At 47.1% G+C, this 24,880-nt stretch overlaps 4 protein-coding genes across 4 annotated transcripts in view; 1 reads left to right on the top strand and 3 right to left on the bottom strand.

Moving 5' to 3' along the window:
• LOC120953147 (probable cyclin-dependent serine/threonine-protein kinase DDB_G0292550) overlaps positions 1 to 4,358 on the top strand; it is a 79,452-nt gene extending 75,094 nt beyond the window's left edge. The window contains exon 4 of the mRNA XM_040372868.2: positions 1,047 to 4,358. Within this exon, the coding sequence (XP_040228802.2) occupies positions 1,047 to 1,245 (199 nt within the window). The 3' untranslated portion in view covers positions 1,246 to 4,358. The remainder of the gene's footprint in view (positions 1 to 1,046) is intronic.
• LOC120951337 (protein GPR107) lies at positions 4,219 to 11,123 on the bottom strand. Its single transcript, XM_040370002.2, has 9 exons — positions 10,871 to 11,123; positions 10,614 to 10,781; positions 10,413 to 10,523; positions 10,167 to 10,312; positions 9,791 to 10,076; positions 9,333 to 9,721; positions 8,851 to 9,241; positions 5,368 to 5,537; positions 4,219 to 5,279 (listed from the first exon to the last, which is right to left on the bottom strand). The coding sequence occupies exons 2-9, from the start codon at positions 10,713 to 10,715 to the stop codon at positions 5,123 to 5,125; spliced, it is 1,752 nt and encodes a 583-aa protein (XP_040225936.1). The 5' UTR covers positions 10,716 to 10,781; positions 10,871 to 11,123; the 3' UTR covers positions 4,219 to 5,122.
• A 1,619-nt stretch (positions 11,124 to 12,742) lies between these two features.
• Positions 12,743 to 19,875, bottom strand: LOC120955720 (sorting nexin-25). Its single transcript, XM_040376825.2, has 3 exons — positions 18,863 to 19,875; positions 18,671 to 18,779; positions 12,743 to 18,587 (listed from the first exon to the last, which is right to left on the bottom strand). The coding sequence occupies exons 1-3, from the start codon at positions 18,981 to 18,983 to the stop codon at positions 15,332 to 15,334; spliced, it is 3,486 nt and encodes a 1,161-aa protein (XP_040232759.1). The 5' UTR covers positions 18,984 to 19,875; the 3' UTR covers positions 12,743 to 15,331.
• Positions 19,876 to 22,908: 3,033 nt separating this feature from the next.
• On the bottom strand, positions 22,909 to 24,512 carry LOC120955916 (osteopetrosis-associated transmembrane protein 1). The gene is made up of 2 exons (XM_040377149.2): positions 24,225 to 24,512; positions 22,909 to 24,110 (listed from the first exon to the last, which is right to left on the bottom strand). The coding sequence occupies exons 1-2, from the start codon at positions 24,266 to 24,268 to the stop codon at positions 23,123 to 23,125; spliced, it is 1,032 nt and encodes a 343-aa protein (XP_040233083.1). The 5' UTR covers positions 24,269 to 24,512; the 3' UTR covers positions 22,909 to 23,122.
• Positions 24,513 to 24,880: the final 368 nt, after the last annotated feature.

Genomic DNA, 24,880 nt, shown 5'->3' with positions numbered 1-24,880 from the left:
ATCGTTGTTCTCGTAAAAAGCAAACGCAAATAATTAACTGGGAATTTATTGGTTCGTTTCAGTTTTAAAGTAAATGCAGCTATTTGTGAGGAGCTCTGGGGTATCCGGGGAATAATGTATGGAGCTATTTCATAGTTTCTAGATCTTTTTATTGTAAATTTGTAGGAAATGAATATCAAACATCAAAGATGCTATTTGCATCATTTGCATGTTAACTGCATGTTAATGTGAAGTTCACGTTAAATATTTTGTATAAACCCACTGCATCCAGTTTAAATTTTTTTTAAAAAACATACGTGATACATACGGGAGATTTTACCTTATGTTCGACCATAACGAAGAATGCAACGGTATGAAATTTAATGCTAAAAGTTGTTGCCGTCCGCTGACTTAATGTAAATTTCAAATGGCCTGCTACAATATCTTATATAGGCTGTTATGAACTGACCAAACCAGGAGTGCATATGAAAATAATGATCGAATGACTGCGATGGCTATTAGTTTGACTGAAACATATGACTCTTTCGATTGAAGCTGTAATGTTGGATAATTATTGTATGTCATAAATAAATTGCTAGATTTGCTAGACAGACGAATTTTGGTTAAATACAGTTGTAAAATCGCTCTGATGGTCAATCGTTTTACTAACACAAGTAAACTGGCGCAAATAATCTTTGGTTCTTTCCACCTTTACATGGCACATGACGTCATTCTAGTTAGCTAGATCAGCTTGACTGGCACACAAACCGAGCGTTACAAAGAGTTTACCCCTGGCCTGTCACCTACAGCTTTAAAATCAATCAAGAGACTGGTCGAGGAATGTCACACGGTATATTAAGCAAGTTTGAAACAAATTTGCAAAATTTGTCAAATACAGATGGCGTTGGCGTGGGCCGCTTCCGATGCAACTTGCCTCGGAGGTTGGGCTGTGAGAGGCGAGCCGTCAGCCGACTCCGTCTGCTGCAAACGCACGTATCATGCGATGCATTCCAGCTGTGCCCAATATTCCAACCAGCACGCTTACCCCGTTCCCCTTGTCGTTACAGTTGCAGTGGCTGCGATAGCCTCTTCTCGTCGCTGATGCTGCTGGAGCACCACAAGGAAGAGTTCGAGCACTGGAGCGATTACGAGGACGACCGGCGACTACCGTGCTGCCGGCGTAACCGCCGGGACGAGGACGACTACACCGACACCGAGTCGGGCACCAGCGACGCGGAAAGTGAGGACCTCGAGCGGCTGCTGTGAGCGGCTTTCTGACGAGGGGCGGTGCTGGTCATCTCCTGACAAACCCGGACGAACTCTGTGACGCTTGTTACGTGTTGAAGGGAGTTATGTTTAGCAAGAGATTTTTCATTGCCGCTGTACATTTTTTGGAACTCGTTGTTTGTAGCCGCCAAAGTAGTAGAAGAAGAAGACATCTAAAATATTGGTGATGTTATGATGATTGTTGCCCTACCGCACTATATGTTATACGCGTTGCTTATCCACAGAGATATTAATCCTTCCGTAGCTGTATGAAATGTATCTTCCTTGCGTGGCAAGTGTAGCAATGTTTTGAATTCGACTGTCTTGGACGTATTGTATGGGAAAGACTTTCCCAATACCGTAGTTCCCCCAGACACGTCGGATGAGTTCCTTCTTTAGCAGCACAACTATGTGCCACCAGACCAAACTGCGCCCTTGTTGTTCCCTTGTTGGTGTCTAAGGTGTCTATAAAAACAAAACGGTTGCTATTTTCCAAGCTTATTTGTACTTCACACGAACCCTTAGAAAAGACAGATGACCGTTACAAATGACGAAAGAACGTATAAGCAACTAATATTGTGCGCAAAACAATCCCAAAGCTACCAGATAGGAACTAAACAAAATAAAGTAAATATCAAAGCCAAAAACATTGAGATACATTTATAGACTAGCAACAGACTGTGTGAACCCACACACGGTCCGGAAATTATAATGCCAAACATATTTACTGGAAAACATACACACACATATACACATACAAATACACGCAGGCACATCACGATTTAAAAAAAGGGTGCGATGTGTATCCAACGCAGCGTGTTGAGGATATCAATGGTGAAAAAGCCCAACAAACACAAAAAGTAAAACAAAACATAGCAAACATTTTGTCGTCCCATGCATACCCAAGGTTTACCTAGGCATTCCGATGGCAGAAAAAACGACGTGGAACCAAATTCTATTAAAATATTCATATCATTACAACACGACCGCGGACAGCTGCAGGATTTTGAAGGCATGCAAGAGCAGAAAGAGGTGCACCGAAGGAGAATGATATGGAAAACAGGTAGCTTTGAAATGATAAAAAATGAAAAGGAAAGCAACGCAACAAAAAAAACTATATCATTCTTTCTAAAAAAAAGCAAAACTGTAGTAGAAATGCAACCAAAACAGGCGATATGAATTTAGAAATGAAACTAAACACAGACACACGCATAAAAAACAAATCCCAAAGAAATCAAAGTACACTTCGACAGCTGTAAGCTGTGTTTCTGTGGCTAATAATCAAGTAGTATGAATAAAGGACATATACCAACATGTAAAACACGCGTTTTGGAACCGAGTAATGCTGCGGGTTTCTCTCTTTCTTGTTGGCCTGCTCACGATAGAGCACGTCCATGTGACATGGCCCGGTCAACAATTATTCTCCAGGATGATTGGTCCCTGGCTGCAGCCTCCCATCCATGCAGACACGCGATCTCCGTCAGGTCTCGCTTCACTTGGTCCAGCCATCGAGTTCGCTGTGCTCCCCTGCGCCTTATGCCGAACTGGGGATCACTGTCGAACACCTTCTTGGTGGGGCATGAGTCCGGCCTCAAGACATGCCCCAGCCATCTCTCTCTTGCCAACTCTCTACCAGCCTTCGCCACCGTCAGATTGCTCGGTCCGCCGTACAGCTCAGCAAGCTCGTGGTTCATCCTTCTCCTCCACGCTCCATGCTCGAACACACCGTCAAAGATGGTACGGAGTATGCGTCACTCAAACACGCCCAGAGCGTTTGCATCCTCCGCTCGGATGGTCCAGGACTAGTGTCCATAGAGGACCACCGGGCGAATTAATGTGCGATATAACACATTTCATGCGGGCTTGAAGTCTTCTGGATCTCAGCAGTCGGTGAAGCCCATAGTATGCCCGATTCTCCTGAACAATGCGTCTCCGGATTTTGCTGCTGATGTCGTTGTCCGAAGTAACGACCGTCCCAAGATAACAGAACTCCTTTACTAACTCGAGATTGTCGCCGCCAACTAATACACTGCTCCCCAGATGGTCTGAGTCTCCGGCAAGCAGATACTTCCAGTAGCGGGTTTACAGTGTCGGGGGCCCTAAGCAGTAAGAATTGATGAGGCCCTCTGTACATGATTTCCGGGGGTGCTCGGCATCCGTCTTTGATTATGTAACATTTCAACTTAAATTTTGTTTGGGCCCCCGCAATTGCTTACTTTGCTTACCGTTAAAATCGTCACTGGGTACTTCAACTTCGTCACATTGATTATCATTCCAATTCTTGCTGCTTCGCGTTTGAGTAGGGTGTACACCTCACACAGCCTTACTGTTGTCCTGCCGATGATGTCGATGTCATACGCGAAGCCAAGAAATTGGATAGACCGATAGAGGATCGTGCCACGGATGTCGTTGTTTAGCCCCGCGCTTCGAATGACACCTTCCAGGGCGATGTTGAAGAGTAGACAGGAGAGTCCGTAACCTTGACTCAGACCCCTGTGAGATTCGAACGATTCCGACGTCAAGTTCGACACTCTCACCTTGCACTGCACCCCGTTCATGGTGGCCTCTAACTCCCGGATCAACTTCCCAGGGAAGTGGTACCGCTGCATGATGCTCCATGATGCTGCGGGTATGGCGAACGATAAGTATATCTTGCCAAATGTTACGGTTCCGAACTCTCCGCTGGAGCCATCATAAAGATTTATGCCAGTTTTCACCGCAATCGAAGCGCAATCGAAGCAATCGAAAGCTCTACTGCTCTGCTGAAAGTTTACTAAAATAAAGAGTAGAGAAGCAGCAACACCGTAAACCGCGTGTGTGCATCGGTGAAAAGCTCGTAAACTGGATCGCTTAAATTATATTTATCATTTATGGTGGTTTTATTTAGTTTACAGATACGAATGTATGTCTAGTTCCTTCTTGCTTTGTCGTTTTGTTTTAGCTTCATTTCATTTTCCCATTCTCCGTTGTACGCCAGTGGGGGGGGGGGAGCGCCGAGGGACGTTCACTTCCATTGCTATCCTCGAGAGTGCGCGCAACGGTATGGATTTTCCGTTTTGTTCTAGTGTTTCTTTGTTTTTTTTTTGTTTTTTTTGTTTTTTTTTTTGTTTTTTGCTACATTAATTTATTAGTATGCGTGGTCCTTTCATTTAAAAAAAAATCAATCATCCCAAACGCGACACGCTCTACCCCCAAAGTACGATAGAGAACCAGACCAGACGTCATGCGTGACGGAGGTGCCACAAATCACACACGGCACGGTGCAAATCAATCAACGGAGGGAATGGAAAAAAGACGATTCCTCCGGTCCGGTTTAGACCATCACGGCGAGTGAATGTGCTGTTACAAATAACTCCTACCATTACTACTACCTATCTGATGCCTCACAACTGCAGGATGCTCTGAGATGAGTGCTCACACCGACCGCCAGGTTAAATTGGTCTCAATCGCTGCCTTGCTAAAAACAGAAAGTTTCGCTTGCGGGTGAGTTTTGGCTCCGGTTCGTCTAGTTGCACTAATTGCAGAAAACTTTGTGAGCTGTTTGCTCGCTCTGAATGCTCTCTGTGAATTAATTCTATTGTTAGCGACCGAATTTGTTTGCTGATGGGGGTGTGCACGGGTAAAAGCGCTCGGAGCGGGGCGATTGAAATGACATCACATACGCGGGAACTAATCACACCTTACCCTAGAGCCTGCAAACGTTCTACATCTGCTTCTACAAACAACCATTGCCACGCGACACCGAGCCGAACGCAAGTAAATAGTGGGTAACCCCTTCCAGCCAGCTACCGGGCAGGGTGCAAATTAACGTTAATGGAGCACGTGGGAAACACAGCTTTCTTTCCTTCCCCAGGTGGGAGGAGGTGGTAATGTTTTTTTAGTCGTACTCGTGAGACGATTCTCGCTTGCTGATTAAATTCTCGCGTTCCTCTTCGTGTGACTCTACCATGGTTGTACCGGACGCAGCATTTGCAGACGGTTGCGATCGGTTAGTGATCTTGCTGATACCCTCACTCAGTCCGGACTGCGTCAAACTACGTGTGTGTGAGTAAAAAAACAAAGTGACAATGAATTTCGAAGATTCAAAAAAATAAACCCAGCAACAGTTGGCGAGAAACTTACATCTCGACCTCGCCATCATCGTCATCGTCATCCAGATCCTCGCCGTGCAGCGAAAAGTAGGGATGCTGCGACACGGGCCGGAACTTGTATCCGGTCAGTACGAAGAACACGTAGGTGGCCATCTCCTTGAACATTTCATCCAGCCAGGCGTACTGGAATGCGACCGTAATCTACAAAGAAAATGGAACTCAATCGTTATTTTGCAAACAGACATAGCGTAAATTGAAGTGTTTTTTTTTTTAATGTGCAAATTTGCATTGTTATTTCCATTCTTCAAATCGAGTTATATCGACGTGGCGAAATAAAATGCTTAGGAAATCAAGGGTTTACTTTGCACCTAAAGCATACTTTGCGTTTCGAAATGCAGTTTTATGGTTTTCACAGAAGTACATCAAGTCGTATAGCTTTACGCATGAATTGATCTACGTGTTCCGTAGATACGAAATTCGATTCAAGTCTGTCTTTCATTGAGATCAACGTCAAATTGAATATTGAAATAAATAGGAAAAGAGGACTACTTTGCCATTAGCTTTCATGCTTTCCAGTGAAACACTTTCCTAGACAACCGTTTCGTGCTTTCTAATGAAACGTGCAAAATTCATTCGTCTAGTTGAGTATTTAAAAAAAGGCATACGGAATTCTAGTAGCAACAGGCTTGGGACGAAAAAAGTAACGATCAGGGATTTAAGGTCCATCCAATTCACATGTTTTGCTAAAACACAACATTCAAATAGTATAATAACAACGAAAACATTTTAAAAACATGAATACAGGTATGCCCCGATATACGCCATTCTCGATATACGCGATATTCTAAGTTTGTCAGTTCTTTTAGCAAATTGTACTACAAAATACAAAATAAATTCCATTTTGGTTTAATTTTAAATCCAATTTTAAAAGGTAGAATATGGTAATCATCAGCTGGAATCAGGTCAAATAATTAATTGAGTGGTTAAAACATACGACTTCAAGCTAAATTAAACTAAACTTTCCCTGAATATTTTCACTGAAAATTCCCTGAAATTTTCTAAATACGAGATATGCTATTGCCTCCGGTCCGCATTAATAGCTATCGGGAAAAACCTGTACATCATTTGGTGCACAAACGGTATTTGTCTTTACAACTTTTGACTCATGTACGAAGGTCCAATATCATCAATATTCTATTGAGTTCAAAATTAACATCGTTTCCTAATTCTGCATCTATCTATACATGCTATCATATCAGATTACAAAACTTATCGACAACCCTATTCCCCATTATGTGTTATCTAACGGAAAGAGCTATTAATTGGCTAGGAAATCAAAAAGACTCCATGAATCGGTACATTTCGTGATGGATAACGATTTGAAGAAAAGGGTCATGTCGTGTATAGATATGTCATATTGTATTTAATAGTTATGGTTTAAAAAAATTGGCAAAGAGTGTCAAATAATAACGAAAGTCATTTCACAACAACCTTATGTTTACAGATTAAAAAAGGTTCAACACACCGAGATAAGACGGCTATTGTATAATCTGAGATAAACATCACGGAAATATATAAATACTGAAATACTGAAATGCAACAGCAAAATCTCGTTTCATCATTGCACGATGGTACCATATTATTAGGCCTAATTGAACGATGAATAATTGAATTGATGAAGAAGCAGGAAAATCACGATCAATTGATTCGAATAAAAGCTGGGAATTTGTATTTTACATTTTTGAAAGAAAATTTGAGTTCCAATCCTGAAAAAAGGATACCAAAAAATTATCGAATCTTGCAATTCAATTCGATCATAATACCAATCAAAGAAGCGAAAAACAGAGTCGCAATACAAATTCAATGACATTTTTTGCAATTAATGGGAAAATGCAATATTTTTCCCATGATACAGTAGGTGACCGCTAACTGAGAGGTAAACAAGCTCCAGTTAACGAACAATGTTCGCTAACTGGAGTGACGTTTCTATGGATTGATTGTTTTGATTGGCGTTGACTGGAATAAACATACCAAACTTTTTTTTTTCATTTATGTTGATATAAAGTATAGTAATTCGTGTAATAACATAAATTAATAGCAAACGTAGGCAAAAGACCCTAAATTTGCTTGAAAAATGCACATTTGCAATAAATTTCTCTTCATGAGATTCCGGATGTTTCATGTTTTGACGTTTAAGTGTTCGTTAACTGGGAGTAACTCCAGTTAGCGAACCTCCAGTTAAAAAGCACTCCAGTTAAAACACATCCAGTTAGCGGTCACCTACTGTACAAACATTCAGGTATTCCCCGATATACGCTATAATGCGAAGCAATAGCTATAATGCGGCAATATTATCGTATGTCAAATTTCGAGGTTTTCAGTCAAATTATGGCAAATTTTCATATAATTTTGCAGGAAGCGATAGGTTTTAGTTATTTGATCTGATTTTAACTGAAGATACAAGAAGGATCAGGTGAGTTATTTCGTCGCAACTGGTACTGGAAGTAGACATAATTGCACAGAGAAACTATAAATCGGGCATATTATTTTAACGCATATTTTTTTACGCATATTATTTTAAAACCCAGTGAAGCAAATACTTTTCGAACATTTAGCCTTTTGTTGTGAAATATTCAGCTAGACAAATACTTTTTCGTTTCAACGAATCGATTCTAACTCGTCATTTTCGACATCGAAGGTCTAATTCGACATCGAAGGTTTGGAAATGGATCGAGGACAAATTTAAGAAGAAAAAAATGTTACTTAAAATGAATCAGTTTTCTGCAATGAACACTTTTGATCAAATACACTTTAAAATTAATAAACGAAAAGCATTAAAATAAAAATAAAACATAACTTTAGCATAAATTGAATGTTCCTATCAGCTACGGAGAAATGGCTTAAGTTTTGGCTTATGTTCGAATTTTGTGAGCGTATTGCAAAAAAAACATATCCGAGAATTGGCTTAAAGTTTTGACGGCTAAAGCAATTTTTTCCCTACTAGCCTTTCAAAAAGGAGAAACATTTTAAAACAGCAATCTGGAAAACAACTTGATTTTAAAACATCTTATCGTGGAAAAAGGAAAAACGACGAAAACGTAATGAAAAAAAATAATATGAGTGAAAATGAAAACTATCCGTTGGGGTTAGATACAGTGTTTTTCATGGTTTCTCATAGCTGTGGGATACTTTCTTGACTCTTACTTATGGGAACTTTATATGATAAGAGTTGGACGCTATTGCACCCTTTTTGGACAGACTTTTTGAAATTTCCTATTGGATTTGTCCGAAAAGGGTGCTATAGAGTCCAATTCCTTTCACATAAAGTTCATTTCGTGTAAGAAAGAGTCATGAAAGTATCCCACAAGTATGAGAACCCTGGAAAACCCTAGAATGCTGCAAGTGTCAACAAGTCATATCGTATCGTCGTATCATAAATCACAAACCTCTAATGCTTGCATCAGTTGGTAGAAAACAAAAAACCAATCTTCCACCGGCTTGCGCTGCACCTTACCTTGAGCAGAATTACAATGATGCGCGTAAAGTAGATGTAGCACACGATCATGATGTAGAACTGGCGGAACAGCTTCAGCTTGCGCAGGTTGATCGCCGCCTTGCCGTCCGTGCCGGCCGCCTCCTGGAGGTGCCGGATCGACCAGACGACCGGGAACAGGATGGCGCCACAGCACAGCAGATCGACCAGCATGAAAATGTTCCGCCAGGTACCGTACTCCTTGTCGCCCTCGTCGCTCTCGGCAATGATGATCTCGGCCACGTTAGCCAGCACCTGCAGCGGAATGACGATCATGAACAGCTTCTTGTCCTTGTCCGCCAGTATGTGCTTGATGAACGTCCAACCGGTGCCGATCAGCACGATCGTGATGATTAGCACCGCTCCCTTGAGGCTGCGTAGAATAAAAAGAAAAGAAATAAAGCGCACAAAGCGTATCGGATGAATGTCCTGCTCTCCTCTACCGACGCCCGCACACGGCTTACAGATGGGTAATGTAGTAAAGTATGGCCCACGCTTCCACGTGCTCGCCCTGCACCTCGATAAAGTGGAAGTTGATCGCGTGGAACATCAGCGACAGCGACTTGAGAAACACCAGCACCCCCATCAGATAGTGGATCTTGAACAGCGGATGCTTGCTCTTGCGCAGTATAAACACCCAGAACAGACCGGACAGGAAGAACAGCACCGACATCATGAAGTACAGGGCCGGCAGCGGCATCTCGCCCGCGGACAGATAGTTGCCACTGTTCTTCTCCTCGATGTCGACGTTAAAGTTCAGCTCGTACAGACTGTTCGGCGCGTAGTTCGGGCAGCTGTGGAAGTACAGATTGTACAGCCCTTCCTCCTGCTTGGTGGCGACGTAAATGGCAAACTGAAAGATAGGAGTGCAACAGATGTGAGTACGGTGTACGGTGGCACAGTTTCACCCACGCTCACTCACATTGAAGCTGTAGTACTTGAACATATCGTCCGCCTTCACCTCGAGCGGCAGTGTTAGCTTGCTGCAGACGGTCGCCGCACTGCCGCCGTCGATGGCCGCCGCGCCCGGCGCAAAATCGTCCGACTCGGGCACGTGGTAGGCGGACCGGCGGCGCCGCTGCATGTACACCATCTTCGAGTCGCTGGCCTCGGCAAACGATTGGCGCTTGGAGCGCAGGGCCGGCACACCGCTCCGATCCTTGTACAGGTGAATGTTCTGCCAATCCTTGGAACAGCTGACGTGCACGCTGCCGGTCAGACGAGAATGGGGAGGGAGAATGGTTTTAAGGATATGTTCCCTTGCGGCAAAAAACAGCTTCGCCCTTGAATCTACTCACACATTCTGCTTGAGGTCCATCTTGAAGAACACGATCGGTCCGTTACTCTGTACCGCGACCGGTTCGGTCAGTATGCATTTGTCTTGGTGCGAGTCCAGGTACGGGTTCATCGAATCGGACATGGTTTTGTCCAACGAAAGGCCAAACTGGAACAAGTAAACCGGGACGGGAGCAACGCACAGGCCAATAAGTAAATCGTTCAAAATGGGGCACACGGTTACGCCACCCGCTTGCGCTATCGCTTACCATGTTTTCCTCCGTGCCCGGATCGACGCGAAAGTGGGACACCCGCACGTCGAGCACTCCGCCGGCGTAAAACCCGAACGTGCTGAGCAAGATGTACCGGCGGAAATCATCCTACCAAAACCATGGTTCGATGCCACGGAGAAGAGGGGAATGGATTAGCGTACGGCCTTGCTGCGCGAGCCTGCAGCCAATCAAACTTACCCGCACTTCCAGGTGGTGCCGTCGGGCGACGGCGGCCGACACGAGCAGTGCAACGATCAGTGCCGCCGCCGACCGCAGCGGTCCGGTCCACCTCCGGCTCATCCTTCTCCCGGACTGGCGGCGTGCAGTTTAGCTCGGTGCCGTACGCGCCTTGACCCTGTCTTCTGCCTACAACGAGGACAAAAACGCCAATCAGACACCAGCGGGAAAGGGCACTGCGTTCCCACCGCAGCACTGTGTCGGTCGCCTGTCCCTACCTTATGCCTGCTTCCCGTTGACCAGCGGTAGCGCAACTTTATCGACCCAGCGCACCCTCCCCCAGCAAGCGCTCGTGCCAGCTCGGAAAAATGATGACAAAGTTCCGTCGACCCTTTGCGCTGTTTTCACTGCGGGGCGACCAGTATAAACACAACCAAACAGTGAAAATCGTACGCTGACGTGCGTGTTGACATATCGCCTGCTATCAACGCGCTGTGAGCTAGCTTGACGGAAGGTGAGCGGTGAGCAGTAGTGAGGTAAGAAAAAGGTACAGCGCGGCACAGCAGTCACGCCACGGTCACACTGTGCATGAAAATCAAACAAATGGAACAGAATTTAATTAAATTGGTCTGATTTGAACTATTTTAATTTGTTTGCTAGTAGAAACCATCCCCTTGCTCCCGCTTCATTTGATGATGCATTTTGTGTTCTCCTCACGCTGTCTCACGCTGTAATGCTACAACTCACGGGTGTGTAGGTTCTGTTCGCATGGTACGTATGTCAGACCGGCATGTTTGTGCGCGGCATTGCACCATTTTTCCTTGCTGTTACTAACCGTTGAGGGTGTACACATTAATTCCTCTTTTCTTATCACCGTCTAACTCTGTCCACTGAAGCACATTATTAGCTGCAAAATCACACTACGACCACACATTGGGTGTGATTCAGCTGACGAATGTCTTGTCATGCATTGTTAACCTTCATCTTTATAACCACCTACACGGGTATGTTTTACATTTTAAGTTATTGTTCAGCCGTGCCGGAGAACTCGTTCAACGAGAAACATTTGTCGCTCTTGAGTGGACAGGGTTGTACCACTAGGTTGGCCAGTACAAAATCTATACGGTTTTCTAATTTTTGATCTAGAGGGCTAAGATATGAGTGAAAATGAGCGTCGAAGCGAACGTTCCCAGGAACGAACGAGTTCGCCGGTACGGCTGAATATCTTACAGGGTTTCACACTTTATCTCAAGACCGCGGGACCCCTTCCCGAATCTGTCTTAGCCAAAGCCAAGACTGCGGTATGATGTTTGAAATCGTTGATGATACCTGAAAACGTTGATGATACCTGAATTCATCGGATGCAATGCTAGTATGTGTAAATATGAATTAAAGCAAAATCATTGAAACGTCAATAAATTAAAATTTGATGGACCAAAAGGCACAAAAGAGATAATGCATTGAAATTATATAAAAAAGGTGATTTCTTTTTTTTAGGAAATTCCTAATTTTTGCTTATATTCAAATTCTGTGCACGCATTTTCAATGTATTTCATCGTCTGGCGCTTTGATGCCTACTGCGATTTCGGATGCCCGTTTAGATGGATTTTAGCTAGCAGACTTCTGTAACAATGAGCATATTTCAAAAAGCAATCGAGACAAGTTTCTCGACTCGACTCCAATTGAGAAAAAGAAAAGAATAAGCCCCACTGACTTGAATGCATAGAAAAACATGTTTCATTGCAGCAAAAAACATGCCAAAAATTTACAATTTTTTTTTAATATTTTTTAAAATTGTATTTTAAATTGTAACCCTTACTTCTATAACTATGAACTATACACGGGTAGGTCATAAATTTTGAATGGGATGTTGCTCTTCTCCGAAATTAAACGCGTATATCTTGTAAATTTCCGAAAGCAGCCTTCCTTTATGTTCAGTTTCATTCGTGTTTCCCTTTTCCACGTTCAGCTCTGTTTATTTTTGTACAGATTTTATCGAAAATAGCCTTTCATTAGGTTAATGTTTCTTTCGTGTTTAACCAATTGCGTCAGATCTACCGTTGCTTGAAATTTGAAATCATGAATCGATTTCTGTTTGAAAAAAAAAAAAAAAAAAAAAAACCTTGCAAAGGAAACCACACACCGCATGATACATACTTTGATTAAATCTTTATTATCATTGTTTTCTGGTTTGTCTTATCAGCTCATATGGTACTCATTCACACAGTTGTCCAGTTCGATTCACTCACAGCACATTTAAAAGCATATTCATGTGTATATGTATACGGAAAGGACACATCACGGACACAGCAGGTGCTGGTGCTTCGCATGCTGGTTTTTTGCTCTGTTTGGTTTGCTTTGGTTTGTTAATATGCTGTAACACGTTTCTTTTGCACATCGACACACAATTTTCTTCGTTTTTTGCTATATGCTCTTTTACCTCTCCTAGCTTTAGACACCGTTTTCTAGAGCGATATGCATACCGCGGATAGGCTGGCAGAGCAGCAACATCACACATATTTTGCTTTATCTTCGCTTTTTCCACTTGCACTATTTGTGTGTGTGTATGTGTGGGTGTTTTGGGTGGGATGGGATAGAGGAAAAAATTAGACCTACATACAGTGTTTCGTTTTTTTGGTTTCACTTGTTTTTGTTACACATTGCCTTAACCCTACAAGTGAGCAAAAAGGGCCCACACCTGGATAGTCTTAGTTTAGCAAATACGTTTAGCAGGGTTTCTGGTTACCCTGAACGGCAAATAAACCCCAATACTGCATCCGAGGATGTGTGCAAATACTGTACCGTACCGACAAAGGAATGCATTAAATACACCACCTACTCTACCCGTTCCCGGCTTATGGCTAAACGCTTAAACATAGTGATTGGAAATGCTGCACTCAGGATGGGTAACGCGCGTTGTAACTCAACCTAACCTGCTAAGCAAACGAACCTGGGACTTTGCCTAACACGATCGCCCATTGGCCAGCTTCGTGCACCACACTAAACATGTACGATTATGTCATTGCGAATGTTTGACTAGACTCGTCGATGCACGCCAGATGCACCCTTATTATAGCACTATCACCCCAGTTTGGGGAGTTTTTGGAACTGATATTTAATACGAGAGGGGTCTACATCTATGTCTTTTAGTGAATGGCCAATTCAGTTTTTCAAACAAAACCTATGGGACGTGAACGGTGCAAACTGTTTGTGCATGGTTAGAAGCATTGCTGCAAAATGTCATGAGCATCACGAGATATTCACCAACGAACATATTCGTAGTAGCTTGATGCTCATTGCTGATACTCAATGAAAGGGCATGCGAGTGCTTGAGTCAACCGCGATACTTTGACTGACAAGCTGAGCTTAATGCTGTCACAAGCATAATCATTTCTGGCTGTGAACAGTGCTGCCAAATGCCACTGTTTCCGTCACCAACAGTCATGACTGAAACGAAGCTCAAATCAGCTCACGTGCACAACTGAGATGATCAGAGGTGAGACTCAAACAGTTGGTGGACCAATCACATGCTTGATGACATTTGGTTTAGCACCTAACTCTTGATCACTCACTTGGTCACGACATTTTCTGTCGGTGATAATCACAATACAGGCGGTCCCCGAGATACACGATTAATGGGGACCGAAAACTTCCGCAAAATACCGCGTATCTCGAATTTCCGCGTAAGTCGAATCTCGTGATTTCCAGCTAAAATATCACAAATTTTCGTGTAATTTTGCAAGTAGGGGGCGGTTTTAGTCACTTTATGAATTATTTGATATGATTCTGACTGAATATAACTGTTTTAAACCTTTTGAAATAGTTTTTAACATTCGATCAAAACGGAAATTATTTGGCAGTTTGCAATTGATGTGTCAAATCAGTACAATTTGCTCAAAGAATTGTCAAATTTAGAAAACCGCGTATCTCCGAATCCGCGTATAAGAGGTACCGTGTATCTCGGGGACCGCCTGTATTCTTGGAATATACTTGGCATATGGTCGCGAGCGACAAAAAGAGCATACTTTCTCGTTCTGTTTGACCCAACAGACAATCAAAGCAGATTCGCACTCGCACGCACCGCATACCTCCCATGACTATCGTGATTATCATCGTCAGAAAATGTCGCGACCAAGTGACTGACCAAGAGATGGTTGCACACAATGTCACCAAGCATGTGATGGTCGCAACAGCTGTTTGAGTCTCACCTCTGATCATCACAATAGAGCACGTGACGCTGACATTATTTTGTTTCAGCCGGAATTTGTCATGACTATGTCAGCGACATTTTTGCAGAACTGATCACAGTGAAAAAAAGTCATGTCATAGTGACTGACCAAGCGTTGGTCGCAAAAATGTCACGAAGCATGCATTTATCTCACCAACCGTTTTGAGTATCGCCTCTGATTATCACAATTCAGTACGTGACGCTGACGTGGATTTTGTTTCACTCAATTTTTGTATGACATTGTCAGTGACATTTTGCAGCACTGTTTAGGCCTCGTCTTAGCTGCCACGCCAGCCCACACAAACGATCAGGAAATTGCAATAGGTCAATAAGGGGGGGTCCCTTAAGGCAGGGAATGGGCATAAGCACATGGGGAATGCTTGTCCAAAATTTCCTCTACAATTCAGAGAATAAAATAATAATAATACTTTTCAAAACAAAAAAGAGTAAAAAAAAGATCAGTTTCCTTCGCAAAAGCTGCAGTGAAAGGTGGATGGAGGGGGGGGGGATTTTATGATATGCTTCTAATAGGTGTTCCCGAAGCGGAACCCACCGCCCCCGTTGGCGTCGGTGGTGAATAGATCGGTGCGGCAGGCGACGAACCCGCCGCTGCCGGTTGATGGTGGTACTCGCGTGGCCGCAGGACCGTGCTGCTGCTACTACTGCCGGTAGCGTGGCCGGGCGCGACGGTCGCACAATTGCCGGTGCTGCCCGCCGCGGCCGGTTTGAGCTGGCGTATCTCCGGGAACAGCTCCAGCATGAGCGTTTCGAGCAGATCGTAAAACAGCTGCTTGTTGTAGAGCGAGTTCTGGAGCACCTCGAACAGCTTGAGCGCACCCTGGCGCGCGTTCTGCGCCCCGATCAGGCTGCACAGCAGCTCCGGTATGTTGTCCTGCAGCAGGGACCGGGCCGCGTTCATGATCATCTCGCGCTCGTCCTCGGTACGCTCGGCGGACGGCAGGAGCCGGACGCCGTCCGCCTGCAGCGTGCCGCCGCCCGGCCAGAGGCTGCGCAGGACGGCACTGGCGTACGCGTGCAGCATCGGCTCGTCGAACAGGGCGGCGATCGATTCGCGCAGCTGCCGGTTGATCGTCTGCCCGTACGTGATCTGCACGAACGAGATGAGGCTCTTGCGCAGCCAGCGAAACACGCCGCCGAGATCGAATATCTCGCCGAGCAGCCCGTACAGCGGCTCGGCAATCGAGTCGCGCAGCTCCATCGCGACGGCGGCACCGTCGGTGGGCGGGGAGGCGCCGGACGAGCTGGGGCCGGACGGTGCGGGACCACCCTCCAGATACAGTGACACCTGGTCGGCGTCTTCCGGCGTGAAGTCGGGATGGTGGTCGGTGCCGCCACCGCCGCCACTGCCAAACGGGCGCTCGCCGCCAGCACCACCACCGCTCCCGACATGCCAGAGCTGCTCCAGCTTGTCGCTGTTGCTGCGGAAGATGGTGGCAAGCGAAAACTTAGAAGTCTGCTTCTTCGACGGCGACGGGTTGCCGGTCAGCACGCCCTGCTTCAGCCGGTCCGAGCTCGGGCTGAGGAACTCGTACACCGCCTCGCTCTGGTTCAGGTGGTCGTCCTCGAGGATGAAGCTGAGATAGCGCTGGACCTGCGCCTTGGCCTTCTCCAGCAGAGCCCGATCGTTCTTGAGCAAGAACAGCTTGAACGCGTTGTTCGAGGGCAGATCGAGTTGGCGCAGCTCCACGCACATCGGGCGCAGCTTGCGGTGTAGGGCGTGGAACTGGGCGAGCGACCGCACCACCACCCACCCGGTCGAGATCGTGTCGGTCGCCTCGAGTGCCGTCGTGACGGTGGTGTCGTCCCGTCCGCCACTACCACCGCTACCGTAGTCGTTCATCTCGTCCACCTGCACCACGATCATAAACTGGGGCGGCTCCCGGTCGTCGGAAAAGTCGACGCTCTCGACGATCGCCCGCCAGCTGCCGAGATACTCGCCCCAAACGGCGGTGCGCAGCAGGTGCGACTCGAGTTGGCGGCGCTCGCCCCGCAGCCATTCGATCTCCCGCTCCAGCATCAGCAGCAGCTTCGAGTCGGGCTTGAGCGATTGCTTCAGCGCTTCCAGCGCCTGCTGCTTATTCGCCAACTTCTCGTCCAGCCGGTCCAGCTTGTTGCGCGCGTACTGCGAATGGTTGCTCAGATCGGCCAGGGCCGGATCGGTGGCACCCTCGCCGCCGCCCCCGTTCGCCGTGCTGCCTGTCGAGCTTTCCTGGCTCTCCTGGCTGTCCTGACTGGTGGCGTGCTGCAGCATCAGCTCGTTCTCGAGCCCGCCGCATCCACCGCCGCTGACGCCGCTTGTACCGCTCGACGCGATCAGCTCCTTAAACTCGTCCTGCGTCAGCGACCGCTTCAGCCGGCCGTACTCGTCGCTCAGCAGGAACGGCCGGTAGTATTTCTGCTCGAGCAGCGCCAGACACTCACGCTGCACCTCGTAGAACACGTCCGGGCCGCCGACGTCCCCGACCAGGAACGCCTCCATGCGCTTGCGCGTCGCTTTGTCGAGCGGGATCTCCGAGCTGGGTGCCCGCACGTACGTGTAGAAAATCTCCGCCCCGAGCTGGTGCCAGGCGGAGCGGGCCGCCCGGCGCAGCTCCTCCACCGTCGTGTAGTACCCGACCAGGCTGGCCGCGTTGAGCGGCTCGAGGAATGCGGTGAGCGCGCGGCGACCCCCGACCGTGGACAGGATGTCGGCGAGCGACAGGTCCACATCGTTGCTCACGCATCCCTCCCAGCCGAGCCGCGCCAGACACTGTTCGCACTGGCTTTTCGCGTACGACAGCTGCTGGATGTAGCGCTTCAGGCGCTGGGTGGCGGCCGCCGGCTCCCCATCACCACCGCTGGCACCACCGTTGTCGGCCGACCCGCCCGTGTCGGCGCCGTCACAGGCCGCCATCGCGAAGCCGCCCCGGGTCCGCTGCATCGTTTGCATAGCCGTCGCCTGCCGGATGTCGCTCACGATGCTCGCCCGTATCGACTGCAGTTCCTCGACCGTCTGCGTCATGTCGATGATGCGCAGAAAGTCCTCGAAGTTGGCCGCGTACTCGTGGCTGCGCTTCTGGATCGCGACCGCGACCAGCCGCGTCTCGATGCACTCCACGATCTGCTGGTTGATGAAGTCGGGCGCGGTCAGGTAGTGGATCGCCGGGTGCAGCACCCGGTAGGCGAGCACCTCGCTCAGCAGATCCTTCACCGGGGAGAGCGAGTAGCCGCGCGGTAGCAGAAAGATGACCAGTATCTCGCCAATCTTCTTGAGAAAGTCGAGCTCCTTCTCGGTCGACGCGAGGTAGGAGGCGGTCACGACGGGATCGGCTTGTTCGCCCGTAGCCTCCGCTGGCCCACCCTCACGCTTAGTCCCGCCGTTCGTGGCCGCCGCCGTTTGCCGGCGGATCTTTTGTAGATGCAGCGTCACCTTCGCAACAAAGTCGCAAGCGATCAGCTTCGGTGCGTCGATGCGGGCGGCCCGCTCGTGCAGCTTCTCAATGCTGAGCCAGATGTCCTCGCGCAGCAGCTCGACGATGCGGCGCGGGTTCGCGACCACCAGCTCTAGGGCCGGCCCGACCAGATCGCGCATCGCGTTGTCGATGATCTGCTGCAGCAGCCCGTCGACCGTGCGCCCGAAGATGATCGGCAGCTGGGGCTGGCCGGACCCGCCTGTCGATCCACCGGTGCCGCCCGCCGAACGGCCCCCCTGGTGGCGGGAGATCCCGGGCGAGGATCCGGGCGTACCGTTGCCAAACAGCGGCGAGCTGGGCGAGAAAATTCAAATCGAGCGTTAGTGGGATTTGTGCATCACAGGGTGTCGTAAAGGGAGGAACGCGCATCGTCTTACCGTGTGGCATTGTACAGGACATTCGCTTGCTGGTCTTCCCCTTGGTCGACGTACGAGACCGGTTCACGGTTGGTTAGCTTGTAGTGCACATAGATGGTGCCAAACACCGCTGCAGAAAGGGGGAACGAACGACCAAGATTACCTTTTTCTTTTTCTTCCTGCCCAACCACTCCACAGCCGTGCCAGACTTACCGACAGCAATCAGCACCAACGAGTAGAGGACGAACAGCAGAAAGTAAAGGAAAATGGGCGAGTACACGCACACGGCACAGAGGACAGCTGCTATCGCACCGATCCAGTACTGTACCCTCATGCCGGAAGGTCACGCCTGCACAGAAGCCACTGGCGGCTGGTGCGCTTACACCTGGAACACTGTTTTTGATGGATTTTTTTTTCGCGTACCCACAAATATTGGTACGCGCTTCGCACACTAGCCACCCACCACCCTCCTTTCACCCAGGCAACCACTGCCGCACGAAGCGCTGTTTGGGAAAGGACATTGAGCGGGTTTGACCAACGGGAATAGGGGAAAGTTTCTGCTTACGCCCTCGTGATCGCGTGCGCCACCCGCAACATATTGCGGGGACCTCAATTTTCCAGACCTGTAGCTATGCGTGCGTGTACTTGCGTGTGTGTGTTTCTATTTACCGTATGCACCCGCAAGCATACGCACCGAACGACGAACCGATGCACGGCGGCCAGCGGACACTGCGACGGATTTACGCACGAACCGATGCGCGAGTCTAGTGGCACCGTGCCAGCAGGGAAAACATCTTACTTCTGGCACGACCACACGATTTTCCGCCACGGTTGGATGTGGTCGGATTCGGGGAACAACAGGGCGTGTAGCGTAGCGATTGTTTACCGACGTTGTGTCAGGCGAAGCAGGCCAGACAAAACAACAAACCATACCAGCTGTCAAGCTGTCGCCCCTCATGCGTACATATGGAAAATTGGGGCAAAATGGACCGGCGGATGCCGGTTTATCGATTTCTGCCAAGGTGTTATAAATGACAAGGTGAAGTTGTTCAGAGCAAAATGACATTTCTCGACATGACATTTCTCTTCCGGGGGCTCCGGTATAAAAATCGGGGAGAGGTGGTGCGGGGTAATGAAATTTGTATGCAGAGAGTGAAAGATGTCCCCCACAATGTCGCCCAGCAAAAGCGATAAAAATCAACCTTCTAAATACATTATCCTTGATATCTACGGATAATGATCTAAGAAATGTCAAAATGACTGTAATGTCCTCCAGCATGTGCTGGACAATTTTTCTGATTGGTGTTGCCTCAATGGTCTCCGTTTATGTCCTCAAAAATGCTCTGTCATATCGTTTGGTCGTTCATCCCACAAAGTTCTCTGGAACTACTACATTTGTGGCTCTCAACTTGTTCGCGTCTCATCATTGGAAGATCTCGGTGTATGGTTGGACGAAAAATTACTGTTTAATGTACATGTCGAATTCGTCTTAAAAAAAGCCAACAAAGCTCTTGGATTAATCCTTCGTTTAGCATGCGAAATAAGAGATCCAATGTGCCTTAAGTCCTTATACTGCTGTTGGGTCCGTCCCACTCTTGAATACGCTGCAGTCGTTTGGTCTCCACCCGGTATCACTGCCATGGCTAGGCTAGAGAAAGTCCAACGCAAATTTACCCGTATTGCCATTCGTCGCTTCCTTCCCAATCAATCTTCTATTCCTCCATATCATGTCCGTTGTCGCCTGCTTAGTCTGGAACCTATCCAAGCCAGACATTCTATCATCCAGTCCCTTTTTGTTGCCAATCTTCTCTCCTCTGACCTCGATTCCCCATCTCTCCTGTCGCGTATACCCTTTTATGTTCCGTCTCGACCCTTACGCCCGAGAGCTCCCCTCTACATTGAATTTCGCCGAACCCGTTACGGCCAAAATGACCCACTCCTACGAGCGTTAGCCACCTTCAATGACCACTCCGATCTCTTCGACTACCATATCCCACCCTCCCGTTTCCGCTCCCTCCTTCGCAACACTATCACCCTTCCCACTCCATAATTCGTTAACCCGTACATTCCTTCCTCTCCTTAGTTTTTAAGCAACATATTGTTAAGCCTTTGGCGGACAATTTAATTAAATAAATAAATAAATAAATAAATAAAAATCATTTAAAAATTATAAAATTCTCTGATTTACTAGGAATTCACATGAAACCAATCAATTTATCACTAGTAGAATATGTTTTGAATCCATAACAATAGATTTAACAATTGTCTTTTATCAAAACTGAAGTAAAAAAAATATCACTAGACACTATATCTTTGCATGCCGAGAAGATTTCTCTCACCGAAAATGCTGTCAGACGCTGTCAAAACATGCTGTCACCTTTTTGTCAGCTGCAGTCTCGGTGTATGTAGAAACGCTCACATACGACTATTTCGACTTACGCCTTGCTTTAACCCAAGTGCCACAAATCCACTAAACGACCACTAAACACCTTCTAAACGACTCAAGCTCTCTACCTAAACGGAATATAGAAATACTTCGTTTAGCAGACGGCAAACGACTCATGCATTCTAAAAATAGCAAAAAAGCTGATGGCGTTATCTGTTGGTGGGATACCCCAACCAGTGGAGCTTCATCGCTTGGAGGAGAGCTTTCTCATTTCCTCTGTACTGTTGTATGGTTTTGCATTGAAGTTATGCATCGCTAGAACTAGAACGGCGATACAATTGTTTAAATACTAAACTCCAACCGAAACCACCAGCACTGAAGCAAGTGAGATTTGAGTAATGATCGTTGGTGTTGATACCCACGTATCTGACCACACGACCATTTATATAGATTTTTGCTCAGAAAGTTAGAAGGCTACCCAAGTGCCACAAATCCACTAAACGACCACTAAACGGCTTCTAAACGACTCAAGTTCTCTACCTAAACGGAATATAGAAAGACTTCGTTTAGCAGACGGCAAACGACTCATGCATTCTAAAAATAGCAAAAAAGCTGGTGACGCTCTCTGTTGGTGGGATACCCCAACCAGTTGAGCTTCATCGCTTGGAGGAGAGCTTTCTCATTTCCTCTGTACTATTGTATGGTTTCGCATTGAAGTTATGCATCGCTAGAACTAGAACGGCGATACAATTGTTTAAATACTAAACTCCAATGGAAACCACCAGCACTGAAGCAAGTGAGATTTGAGTAATGATCGTTGGTGTTGATACCCACGTATCTGACCACACGACCATTCATATAGATTTTTGCTCAGAAAGTTAGAAGGCTATATAGGTCATGTTAAGATGAAACTTGTCGAAACACATTGCAAGAAAAAGATAGCAATATTATGATGAGTTGTATTACGCCATCTATTGATCAAACCAATGAAGCTGTGGAGCTTTCATTTTTTTCTATGGATATTTAATTTTCCAGTCGTTTAAGCTTGATCTGTGGCGCTTGGGTATATAGGTCATAATAAGAAGAAACTTGTCGAAACACATTGCAAGAAAAGGATAGCAATATAATGCTTAGTTTTAATACGCCATCTATTGATCAAACCAATGAAGCTGTGGAGCTTTCATTTTTTTCTATGGATATTCAATTTTTCAGTCGTTTAAGCTTAATCTGTGGCGCTTGGGAAGGCAAGGTGGAATGTATAATGAGGTGTAGTTATAGCGGTTTTGGCGATCCCCCCCCCCCCCTGGGCTCCGATTTTGACAGATGGTTTTCCGCTTGTATATGTATTGATGGATTGTTTACGTTTTGCATGGTCATTATTTGGTGGAGATCAATTTGGGTGAATATTTTAGTTTATTAGAACTCAGTCCGTGATTTATAATGGAAATTTTCCTTCGAGAACTTGAAGCGTTCGCCAAAAGCGGAAAACTAACTGTCAGTTTTCTTCGTCAATTCTTCTTCCACCTAGCTGTCAAAACGGGCTTATAACTTGACCTGATATCTTTACGGTCCTTGCTTTAAGGCATTTTTTCGGTCCCAAATACAGTCGTATGTCGGGAGACACCTGTAGGCTGTTGAATCTTATTATGTATTTTTCTTGAATATTTGTTAATTACGGGTTATAAAACTTACATGGTATTCATAGAAAACTGCAATTAATACATTTTGAGCCTTGGAATGTATCTTTGCGGTGAAATAATGTTTTAATGCAGGGTGACCATTTTGCCCCGTTTACCTTTACACAATTTCCTTTCTTTGCGATGCGCACAAACGGCAACCGTTCTCGCGAGGAGTTTCAAACACGCCGCAACGATACGCTCGAGAGTTCAATCGTTTATTTTTCCAACGTTTCTTTCGCTCTGTACAGCTACAAGTTTTTGGATGTGGCCAGTCGAACTGAACTTCGCCCAATCCGACCGGGAATGATTCGAATGATTCTGTAGCAAAATCGCAAAAAAAACGCAAAACTGTAACATGGCTTACTTCCTAACGCTCTACTTCTACTTCCTAACGCGCCCTTATCCACCTCACTGCAGCAGACTTTCGTCGTCCGATGCATCCGTCCGGGCCGGTGGTAGCGGCATCGTGTGCTCCTCCTCCGGGCTCGCAATGTCGATCAGGTTGCTAACCTTCACGTCGAGATTGTTGGTTTTGGTGGCGTCCTCCTTTGCTGTCCCGCTCCCTGACCCGTCACTTGCCTGCGTCTTCAGCTCTTCCTCTTCTTCCTCCTCCTCGTCAGCGTCCGTCTCGGCGATACGTTCCATTTCCGGCTGGCGCAGCACACCGTTGCCCGGCCGCTGGACCGACGAGCCGGACGGCTGCGATCGTTCCTCGCACCGAGCGCTTCCCCCGCTCGATGCGGTCAGCAGGTTAAGCCGACGCGCCTCCTGCCGCACCGTGACCACGTGCATGACCGCGTAGAACAGCAAGGGCAGCGCGCAGGCGACCGATGCGACCGACGCGAACGCCACCATCGAGCGGCGCTTGTCGTTGCAGCAGTTGTGCGTGCCGGACCAGGACCGGCGCGTCTGGTTCATCCGGTCCGCGATGTCGAAGCAGAGCCGGTCCGGGCCGTGCTGCGCCTTGTCCAGCCGGGCGTAAAAGTCCTGCACGCGCTGATAGTCGTCCGCGCACAACTCGCACGGGCTGGCTGCATGCACAACGATGCAGTGGTCCAGCACGGTCGACAGGCGCATAAACTCGGCGGTTTCGTTCACCGCCCCGGCACAGGCGTCACAGTTCGCCGAGCTCCACAGCCCGGTCAGCTGGTTGTAGATCGTCTCGTACACGTTCATCCGGTTCTGCACGAGGTACCGCTGGCAGATGGGCGACTGCGTCACGTTCCGGTAGAACGCGGTGGCATTGTGATAGTCCTCGATTGCCTTCGGGCTGGTGCACAGATTAAAGACGGGATAGGTATGGTACGGTAGCGATACCATCAGCTTCTCCACCGCTTTGAGAAACTGGTGTAGTTCCATGCATTCCGGCTCGCCGAGGACTTCCCACGAGAAGGAGCTGAAGACAACAACAGAAACGCCGAAGAAAATAGAACGCAATGGCACATTTACAATGGGTATGGGAAATGGGTGCAACAAAGATGCGATTTTTACAACTGTGCACATTACTTACAGCGCAATCACGACACAAAACGCTATCACGCACGGTTTCGCCATTGTTTAGAAGAGCTACTGCTGCTGACTCATAACGGCACGAAATGATCCGTGCGTTTGGACTTTTGTTTATCTCAGCCTCTTCTTTCTTTGTTCTTCTTTCTCGTTCCGCTGTCGCTGCTGCCAGCGATGTAAACATCCCAGAAGCGGTCAAGATTTATATGACGAGGTGAGCTGGGCAAAAATTTCATGTGAAAAGTTATCAATATTATTTTGTTTGCTATAGGTAAACACCTATAATAAACGTCGGTGCCCTTCGAATATTGAACTTAACTTTCGCTTATTACTTGTCAAATCAAGCTTTATGTTAAGCAGCACGCCACAGCTCATTGCGTGAGACGTTCCGTGGCATACAAAGCTCACAGGCGTGAGACGGTAACCGTGGGGGAAACGCACGGAAAATGGAAAACCATCCACAATCGCTGAACGTAACACAGGGTATTAATGAATCTCTAAAGATTCGAAAGAATCAAGAATCTCCAAGGAATCATGAATCATCATGGAATGAAAGATCTAAGAATCTTCAAATATTTATGAAGCTATAAGGTTCATAAATCCATTATAGTCCAGGGACTCAAGAATCTATAAAAAAAAACCGGAATTGCACGATTATGC

Source organism: Anopheles coluzzii, chromosome X (assembly GCF_943734685.1).
Source record: "Anopheles coluzzii chromosome X, AcolN3, whole genome shotgun sequence".
Taxonomy (NCBI): Eukaryota; Metazoa; Arthropoda; class Insecta; order Diptera; family Culicidae; genus Anopheles; species Anopheles coluzzii.
The sequence above is the reverse complement of the archived record's forward strand: the minus strand, read 5'-3'. Positions and strand labels throughout refer to the sequence as shown.